We start from the raw sequence: 10,942 nt of genomic DNA, 5'->3' as shown, positions 1-10,942 counted from the left end.
TGAACATGTTTAAGAGTTTTTAAGAGTTCTAGGCAAAATGCTTTATAAGATAGTATAGATATATAATCCTAATTAACACATTTTAAGTAACGTTGAAATTGTCGGATTCAATAATCTCCCAAATACATATCTACAATTCAACACACTGCAAATATATTGACTTTCAGTCGATCGTCTTAATAGCATACTTAATTGAACTTTTAATTAAGTTTATATATTCACCGATCATGCTTTTTTATATAGACGTTATAATAAGTTACGAAACAAAATAGTGAACAAACTAATAAAATTTAAGAAGTAGATCCTCTTATTAATATGACATTTTTTAAATATGTTTTACTAAGTTACATCTTAAAAAAGTTTCATAAAACACTTTCCAATACAACTACTAACTGTCAGTTATAACTCAATCCTATAAAAACCCAAAAATATTAACATACAACAATTTTGTATAATTTATTGAGATACAACTCTAAAATCATAACTCCAAAGTGAAAGTAATGAAAAACTCTTGTGGCTTCAAGAATCTGATAAATGGTTAGATGTAGAGTAGAAACATATGTATTGTATTCGTATGGAAGTTAGGCTGGGAATCCCACCGGATCCGGAGGGAGGGGGGGAGTCACTGCTTTCAAGGCCCACAACAATGGATCAGATATGATGTTGAAGTTTGTAACCTACTTCAATCCATCTCTAAATCCCAACTTTATAAACCTTAAACTTACATCATTTTCATGAGTTTCATCTGTTATATCTTTTCTTTCTAGAACGTATCCACAAACATAATGTTCATGGCTTGACAGACCTAAATGCGCGTATAAACACTTACGTAGATATTTTAATGGGTATGTGGTCATCATCTTTCCGTTTTTATATCTATTTTTGTTAAGTATTTACAGTTGACGATTGAAAATCTTTTAAACATCAAGAAGATGATACGATATTACATCTTGTTGAATGGGTTAACTGACTCTAGATATGAATCATTTCCTCATGTACAAAATCAAATACAGAATAGAACCAACATTTAAGTGAATTTTATCTCTGAAAAATGGATTTGATATGCATATTACGAGACCAAACAAGGTCTAGGTATCAAACAATCGAAGTCGGCCTTTTTCTCTTAATAATACTTTTGAATAAATTAATTAAAAGTTGTTTTATAACAAATAACGGAATTGAAATCGAAGTCGGCCTTTTTTCTCATAGACGCAGACAACCTTTGGCGTGGGCTAAGTCGTAGAACACGTCGTTCGTACATCACAGGGTCCCCTCACGCGTATTATCACATGTGATAAGGGTGTTCTCGTAAAATGGAGGTGTTCTCGTTTGAACCTCCACCTATATGTATATGTATATGTGTATATGACATGAAATCATAAGAAATGGAGGCAAAGTACCAAAGAAGTCCTACTTTTGAGTACTCCACTTGATTGCTTGGTAGTTGAAGGGACCAAGAAGTATGCAAAAAATGGAAATTGGGTTTAAAGACTCTTTAAATGAGTGTAGCAAAAGAGGCATACAAGTCATAAATAACCACAACACCACCATTTTCTGATGCATCCATATCACATTAACAAAAAGCAATCATATGCAAGATTTCTGAAATCAATAACTTGCAACCAAAAATAAAGGCAAATTAATTCAAGATCATCATCACCAACTTAACTTTGGATATCTTGTTTTCAAAATCTTCACAAACAACTGAAACTCCAATCATTCCATCTTCCCATAAATACCCTTTTCAATTCTTATACGAAATTAAACCAAAACGAATATTGTAAATTGGAGCGTGCTTGTTTTTCAGATGAAAATCTAGTCACGGGTTTTATTCTTGTAACGGGCAAACAACTAGAAGTTTGGATATTGTAAATTGTAAATTGGAGTGTGCTCGTTTTTAATGTTTCATGACATTAATTCGAGATGGTTAATATTTTCATCATTTTTTTCTTGTTGTTCTTTAAAACGAATGATTACGTTAACCGATAAATATCGTTACAGTTACAGAAATTGAAATTAATATGATAAAAGGTTGGTTGGTAGAACACAATCACATTAGGTGGTTTTATGGGACGATGACCATTTCGAAAGAGAAGGCTCAAGCGGTTACTTGTCCAATTACCCCCCATCAATGGTCCCCCTACCAGTACCATACCAGGGGTATTTTGGTAATATTATATATCTTTTAACATCTTTTGTTGTGGGTTACATCAATTTCTTATTAAAAATGAATATTGCTCGATTCAAATGTATGCAACGATGAATGAATAAAAAAAGGGAAACTTTATTTATGACGGATCAAATAATAATACTAAAATTAATATGTACATGTCTGAAGGCAAACTTAAACACAAGAATCATTTCCTACATAAATTAAGCCAAAGGGTGCGTGTCTGTGTGTGTGTGTGTGTGTGTTTAGATGCGAGATGAGCGATTATGGCTACTTTTCTCTTCCTTCTTATGCATTCCGAACCCAAAACACCTCCATGGTTGGATCTGCATAACCACCAAACCCATCTTAATTTTATAGCTTAATTACATTTCATAAAACAACCCAAACGGAGATAAATATACCTTCCAATGCTTTTTATGGTTTAAAGAATTGTAAATTGATTCCAATCGAACAATTATCTGTCTGAATGATGGTCTCTTGCCTGGATTCTCATGCCAACACTCCTCAATCAACCTGTTACAGAAACCACACTATTACTATATATATACATATATATATATATATATATATATATATGTGTGTGTGTGTGTATAAACATCTATTTATACATATGTATATGTTCATCCAAAAAAACCAGCAATGGACCACTATACAGACGCCTCTGCTTCCCAAAATACAGATGCTGCTTTGGCTTCGCACATCTTCACAAGATATATAGCCTTATGCCTTATGATCAAGGTTTCAGCCCCTGCTTGACTCTCAAAAAGAGACACCCKGTTTGGTCATTTTATGAATTTATAGTGTAAAACAAACCTGAGATTCTCTAGAGGGTGTTTCGGTAATTTCTAGATTAAAACTCTATATAAAACTGAACGGATATCTCGAGCTCAAAATCATGAAACAGAAGGCAATACTTTTTACAGACACTGAAACTTTTCTACAGCCTAAAAGCATCTATAATTGCCACACAGAGAATGGTAGCTAGAAATTTGCAACTCTCATGAGCTACTAAATTTAAGTTCCAAGGGTTTCAAACAAAGAAAGAGGTACAATGACATCAAAAGTCAAAATGCAATCAATAACTATGAACAATGTTCAAACTATGACACCACATTCATAGGAACCAAAATAATATGCATTGATACGAATGCAAATAACACCAAACACACACAAACTATACCTACTTTCGAGATGTACGCACTCAATTCTCTCTATTTTTTATCATTTCACTCAATTCTCAGCTTACCTTCTTCTCCCAACTCCTTATTATAGACTAAATTCTATAACGGTAATAATATAGTTGATCTATTTCCATAATATGCTCGCCTTTTATCTCTTAACCCTACTCTTCTGCCTAATATAGACCTAGGTCTAACATTACTCCTCACCCCCTAACACACCTTGTCCTCAATCGTATTCTTTTCTTCTATTTTTTGGGAGAACTTCATGACATTCCTCAAACCCCGAGGCTCAACTTGCCAAATTTCAGCTTGAACATTCGAGTCTCAAACCCTCACAAAGGTCCCCTCCAAAGCTTTATATCCCCTTTATTTATTTGACCTGCTAGTGCTTCAAAACACGGGTAATCATGCACAAACCCTTCCTCTCTAAAGCGAACAACTGTTTCAGTAACTCGCCCTCCTGTGGGTCTAAAACTCGTTCCAAAAATGGTTTCCGGAAGTCTGCCCGTGACTCAATTGGATATAAACACTCAAATGATCACACAGCACCCAGCCTCTCATCTCCCTTGACTCTGTTAACTGAGAAATATCATTCAGCTCACGCTAGCCACCCATGTGCCTCCTCACCTCCAGAACCAGCATCCCCACTTTACGCATGCAACAGCAACCCCTATGACCATTGATGCCGTTCCCATTTCTTCCTCTGTGTATCCCCAGTCATCTTGGTAGTCATTGACCAGCACGTGTCACGGCTTCGTCTAATTGCCTCTTCACATCAATTCGTCATCCTTGTTTACCCATCTATGGTTTCCAATCTCATCTTTAAATGGATGTTTACCACGTAGGACAAGACAAGATGAGACAAGAAAGTTTTGGCCTGCCTTTGGCAAACAATAGACCGGGACTAGGCGGGACAATTTTGTGAATTTTTTGTCCCACCAGATACCCCGGAACAAAGCAGAGATAAAAAACCAAAAGACAACCATATCCTATAATAGACCCTTGTCCTTCCTATAATTTGCAAAAGACATTATGTATATATTTTTTAATAAAATTGCATAAATACATATTAGTTCTGTCCACCTACCAAACGCAGCCTAAAACCCCTCCCCTTTGATTTTCAGTTTGATCACTCATTTGCCCATTTGTCCTATTTGTAGGATTCCCAACATTATTCTTTCATTGGGTTCATATTAATTGCGTCTTCCATTAGGTTCCATGTTAAATTCATTAGCCTCATTTGGCCCATGCACATACCAACCAAGAGGTCCATCATTAAGCCCTTCAAAATCATTGGGACCAAGATTATGTTGTTGGTAAGCCCAAGCCAATGAAGAAATCAGGTCTGTCATTAAACCCCATGTACCATGTAGTACCGAGCGGCCTATCCCTTATAAAGCATCTCCAACAGATCCTCCAAAATGGAGAATTTGAGATTTTGGAGTTCATCACCCTATATTTTTGCTCCACAACAGATCCATATCTGTTGAATGATATGATAAAAATCTCCAAATCTGAAAAACTCTCCAAAATTAAATGCTGAAGAGAAATGTTTTTTATTGTTCCGACCAATGAAGTTGAATGTATTATCATTTCTTATAAACTTTATTTGAAAGTTTCTTGGGATATGAAATATGTTAAGTATTTTATTGATATAATTTATGTTAAAATCTCCAAAATTAAGAAGTTGTTGGAGATGAATGTAATTTTTTTTCCTGGAAATTTTAACTTTTGCTTTTCATTTTGGAGAAATTATAGAAAACCTGTTGGAGATGCTCTGATACCCTTAGCTCCATCACTTCTCGTATCCCCTTCATGCTAACACCCATTAACACCATGCCAGTCTCCCATCGGCCAGCCCTGCAGCCTCGTTCCTCCCTATCGCCGCCCCCATGTGGTCCCCATCATCAGTCGCTGAGACCAACACACTATCTCTCCTTGTCCCATTCTCCAATTGCAAGCCTACTGCCCTTGGTTCTTGCTCGAAGCAATCGCCTAGGACCTCCTTCCCAGTGGCGACCTGTCCCAGGATTCATCGCCACCCCCTTACTTCCTTCTACTCTCTCCTACTTTCCCCATTTGTGTGTGACTCCTTGTTATAGAGTAATTCTATAATGGGAATAATATAGTTGCTATATTTCCATATTGGAAGGCTCTAAATATAGAATAGATATGATGTTATGGGACCCATTAATTTCATAAAGAAAGGCATCAACATGTTTGAATAGGAAAAGCAGCAAATGGAAGAAACAAGAAGCAGGAAAAGTAGTACATACTGTTTAAGGCCATGGGGGTAACTCCTTGAGGGAGCATTAAAAGGAGGACGTCTTTTTGCAGCATATGCTTTAGGGACATCTCTTTCATTCAATGTATGAAACGGTTGGCAGCCTTCAATCATCTTCAGCAGATCACAAGACAGAGAATTAGCCAATCAAAACTACACAATAGATCACATTATAATCTGGTACACTAACTACTTAAGCATCATATACAAAGATTTATATTCCACGGTTCGACAAAGTTGTTCCTAAATGCAGAAGTCCTTTTTCCAGTAACTTCCAAGCCTATGATCAACTAAAACTTCAACCTCATTACTCCCGAAAAATCCTCCATACCGTCAACGAGCGTGTAAAAATATGTAAAACCCCATTAGATTACTTTCCAAAAGACCCGTTGAGAAGAGAAGGGAGCTCCTAACATATATTGAGAAGAAATAGTCCAAGTTTAGCCGATGTGGGATCCAACATGCCCCCTCCAATAGAGGCTAGACAGGTACATATTGTCTAAGCGTGTGGAGCCCCTAGAGGTTAAAGTATTGGACCATGGCTGTGATACCTATAAGAATATGCGGAACCCCATTAGATTACTCTCCAAAGGAACCGTTGAGAGAATGGAGATTCCAACATTTGTTGAGGAGAAATAGTCCAAGTCTAGTCGATGTGGGACTCCAACAGTGTATGTTTATCACATCTCAAGAAAGGGTTAAAAGCCATACCTCTTGTAAAATTAGAGCAAATGAGAAAACATCAACTTTGGTATCATAGTCTTCATTTCTGAACACCTCTGGTGCAACATAGCGCCCTGTTGTGGCACATAAGAAAATTGACACACTCAAGACACAATTGATGATTTGACAATAAAAGAATTTAAAAAAAATACAATATAAAATATTATTTTCAAACCCAGGGTACGAGCACACACGCAACCAAGAAAGTTTTTTCCTAAGAGACCAAGAAAATCAGATCATAGGAGTCAATTTTGTAGATATATCTCATGCTTAAGATCTATTATTGATTCCTGCACCCCATATCCAATGTGTTGGTGATTTTAGTGCCATCAATCATTTCAGTGTGATTGTGATTTACGTGAAATTGACCTAGTGATAAGTCAATCATTAGTCAGTTAGTAGGTGTGGAGTGCACACTCGCCAATGTTACCTCTATCACCTTAGATGGCCATAATACGCCGGGGGTGTCAAGGGGGTTGCGCTCCTAGCAGGGTTCAAGGGGAAGTTTTTGGGACAATTAGGATGAACTTAATGAAGAGGTTTACTTAGGAATTTAAGTTTTGGGACAATTAGGATGGAATTTAAGAAGGTTGGAAACCTTCTTGAAGTTGCTCCTTAACTTGGCTAAAATTTGACCAAGTGTTAGGACTAGAGCCTCTGGCCCTATAATCAGAGTCTCTAAACTTGGATTTGTTTCTAAGATAGATGATCACAGCCTCTGGGCCTCCTGCCTCTGATCGTGTTTCTCTTCTGGACTCCTTGCTTCTGACTCTGAGTCAGTTATAACTACTTTCTAACCTTATCCATTAACGGTTATAACTGCTGCGCAGTTACGTTTTTAACCGTTTAACTGCTCCTTAACCTTCGATCCCTCATCTAAATATGTGAACAAGAATCTGGGTGTATATAAGATACTCGACTTTGCAGCCTTTAAAGTAAAGGTATTCAATTGGATTATCCCAATACTAAATTCGTGATACCCAAGGCAATAAGGGTTGAATTATTGTATTTGGAAAGCAAAATTTCCGTGATCCAAATGATTATCTAGTCCATGTATTATCTCCAATCACTGATTCCTAACAATATGAAGAGCAGGTAATATTCTTGTAGAGAAATGTCAGGGATGATAAGCAAGGTGAAGTATGCTTGTATGATACAACCATGCAAAGATTCCACGTCCACGAAATTTAAATCTAGTACAGATGATAACATTAATACATTAGCTTCAACACATTGTATAAACTATTTTTTTAATTTTAAACAATTTAATAAACCGAACCAAACCAGGCACAGCCCGTATGTCCCATTTGGAAGTGTAGTCGGGGTTGGGATGCAGACATATCCTCTACCCCAAAGAGTAGAGTGACATTTTAAATAATTCAATAATATCTGCAAACAACACTCACAGGTAGTGTCTTGATAGGTCATCAGCTTTTCCCGTTTGGCTGCTTTTGTCACTTTCAGCAGCTTGCTGACTCCAAAGTCTGCAACTTTCAGATGGCCAGAATCATCTCGCAAAATATTTCTGTTTTCTTACCCGCACAAGATAAGGAAGCATTATCAATTATGATGAAGATTAAGATGTCACTACTTCTCTCAGGTTATTGCTATGAGACATGCATTTCTAGACAAATAAAGAATTGAAAACTCAGAATATTCTATATAATATTAAAACTTACGAAGGTTCAAGATCCCTGTGAATGATCGGTTCTGGCTTATTCTCATGCAAATAGCTCATCCCCCTGAACGATCACCCAGAATCCAATTAGAGCATCTCAATCAGTATCTTCTTGTTGATCACAACACAGGTGTGTACTTGATATGTATGGTTGTCATGACTCATGAGGTAGAACACCACCCAAAAAAGCCAGCCCATGACCTTCAATTTTCGTGTAAAGTTTAAAAGGAACAGTACCACCAGAAAAGCATTATCCGAGATGAGGCACACCTTAGGGGCCATTTACCAAACGCTTCGGGGTAAGCGCTTACCAGGAAGAGAAATTACCCTAACTTGCCTTATCATGTAACAGTCTTGGTCATCAAAATGGATTGTTGGTAAGCGTCTTAAACCATGTAGTCTTTTTCCTCACTTACCGGGTAAGACTCTCGGTCCTTGTTATGCCTCTTACCGGGTAAGATTCTTGGTCCTTGTCATGCTCAATCAGTAAGGTAGGTAATATCAGTAAGCGCTTACCCAGTAAGCATTTAGTAAATGGCCTTAGTTTGTTTAGATGTTATATTTTTAAACCTAACAATTACAAGTTGTGCATGCAATTTCCATTGTCGTTTCAAAGAACAACCATAGATACATCGTGTGTACTAGTATTGAATCATTTGCATTTTCAAGAAAATGACATCAAAAATCAGCATCTCCGGATCTCAAATTTCATTGTGAAATGGCTACCTCACATGATAGCAGAAGCACATAAAAAGAAAAAATCTAATATAAACAATCAGTGCTAAAATCTAAATCATTGTCACCAGAAGGTATAGAATGAAAAGTGAAACAGTAAGGAGGCTACCATGTTATTTACAGCGAGTTAACACTTATGAATGGCACTGCAATATGGTTATTCTGATATAACTAACACAAGCATACAAATGGTTCAACAAGTTGACTGAAAAACAATTTCTTAGCGAGTTTTATCGTTTTCAATAAGCCATATACATATAAAAATTAGTGAAATTACTTTTTGAACTTCTAGTACCTGGAGATCAAACAAGATGAGTAAAGTGAGTCATGTAGCCTGACTCATGTGGAACAGATGATTGACACAAGGTAAAAGAAATTTTGTAACAGCCTTCTTTTCTGCATGCATTTTATTTTCTAGCTCTGTGTTAACACCAAAAATGCACAAAGAAACTTTCATTTGCAGGCATAATGCATTTTTGTTATAGCCTCCAAAGATGGAGGTAGAGATACATATCTATCCCCAGCAACAATGTTACATTGACCCATATAAGATAAAGTTTTTAGTCATGCACGCTTGCGTTGTTATCTACTTAGAGTTTGAACTCCCCATTGGATAACAAGAACCTCTAGTGTTTTTACTCTTAACATATGACTGGAAAATTTTATATGGTAAGGTTTTATTATGCCACAATATACAATCACGTTCTCTTCCAAAATCACTGTTGACAAATAAGACAATGTTCAACAGACCAATAAGTGGGAACAGCTACAAGAACACTTGTATTAATATGGAGTATTGGAATTCATAAAGAAAAATGTGTTCCAAAAACATATGGCCAATCTTGTATGAGTACATTATGGCTAAGGCTTAAACTTTTTGGCGTAGATACCATGAATACAACCATATAGCAATTAGGATCCAACTTCATTAGATGAGCAGGACAAGGACTTGTATCTCCAACCCCTATAGTACTTTTAAACCATAAAGAATTAAATCACATTCAGTTCATACTAATAAATCAAATGTATAATCAACATAGGATTGAGAAGAGAAACAAGAAAATTTAATCAGCATCACTTTTCAGCAAATATGGAAATGCCAAGTACCTTGCAATATCCATTGCATACTTTAAAGTGGTTTTTGGCTTTAGTGCTCCTTTTCTTTTCAAATATGCCCCAAGATCACCCTGAAATATAGCATAAATTTAAAGTAGATTAGGCCAATAGGCATGTAGCTTACAACTAGCATAATCAAGCTCCACAACCAGTTCAAGGCACAAATAAAGTGACTACTTTAGCTTCTAATTGAATGAAATGGAACACCTCCAGAAAAGAGTTTAGGACAATGTTAAAGTAACAAGGAAGCTATAGGAAAAAGCCAAGAACTAACGGCCACGGTTTTATAATAAATAAAGGAAGCCAAACCTTAGGTAAATATTCTATCACAATCATCATTGGACTACTTTGAGTTACAGCACCTAGAAATTGAACCACATTCGGGTGTCGTATCTTTTGAAGCAATTCAAGCTCATCCCTAAAAGCACTCCTGCACAAAACCCGAAAATCAAAAAGAGCGTAAACAATTTTAACAGGGAAAGCACACAATAACGTGTCGTTGGCTTATAAACGACTCACACTTTGTCCTCATCAGTAAAAAGTTCATCCCCAAGCTTTTTAACAGCAACTTGTGTTCCACGCCATGAAGCCATGGCAAAGGTTCCCTGGTAAAGTTAAACATTAATAAACCAGAAAAAACTATATTGTATGAAAGATGAAAATCACCACAAAAATGAGATCAAATCAATTCTACCAAACATAACATTGGAAATAGAATGAAACGTCCAAGTTCAGATACTCCATTGAAAATAAGGTTCAAAAGTAATGGTTCAACTGCACTTTACTTCACTTTCAAATGAAACATTATGTCACCTCATTTTTCAAGAAAAACTTCAACATGTTTTATTTCCTGGTAAATGCCATCAACAATGCCCAGAAGTAAAACATGTGTATGATCTATGCTGTTAATTGCGGCACTATTGCACTACAATAACGGATTGCGGACTAAGGTAAAATTGTGGTGGTCAAACTGCGGTGAAAATTGCGTTTCTGATATTAGCGGCGCAATTGACCGATATTTAAGGTGAAATTGCGGACCCATATTCCGATAT

General features: G+C 36.4%; 1 protein-coding gene across 2 annotated transcripts in view; it reads right to left on the bottom strand.

Annotated features, from left to right (window-relative positions):
* Positions 1-2,265: 2,265 nt before the first annotated feature.
* Positions 2,266-10,942, bottom strand: part of LOC112522824 (integrin-linked protein kinase 1-like) — a 13,221-nt gene continuing 4,544 nt past the window's right edge. For both annotated transcript variants that reach the window (XM_025132134.1, XM_025132136.1), the window contains 9 exons: positions 10,410-10,495; positions 10,200-10,320; positions 9,882-9,961; positions 8,041-8,103; positions 7,768-7,886; positions 6,350-6,435; positions 5,631-5,752; positions 2,575-2,686; positions 2,266-2,496 (listed from right to left, as the gene is read on the bottom strand). In XM_025132134.1, the coding sequence (XP_024987902.1) occupies positions 2,416-2,496; positions 2,575-2,686; positions 5,631-5,752; positions 6,350-6,435; positions 7,768-7,886; positions 8,041-8,103; positions 9,882-9,961; positions 10,200-10,320; positions 10,410-10,495 (870 nt within the window). In that variant the 3' untranslated portion in view covers positions 2,266-2,415. The remainder of the gene's footprint in view (positions 2,497-2,574; positions 2,687-5,630; positions 5,753-6,349; positions 6,436-7,767; positions 7,887-8,040; positions 8,104-9,881; positions 9,962-10,199; positions 10,321-10,409; positions 10,496-10,942) is intronic.

This window comes from Cynara cardunculus (genome assembly GCF_001531365.2).
Source record: "Cynara cardunculus var. scolymus isolate 2C chromosome LG 12, CcrdV1, whole genome shotgun sequence".
Classification (NCBI taxonomy): Eukaryota; Viridiplantae; Streptophyta; class Magnoliopsida; order Asterales; family Asteraceae; genus Cynara; species Cynara cardunculus.
This window is presented reverse-complemented; position numbering and strand designations above follow the sequence as displayed.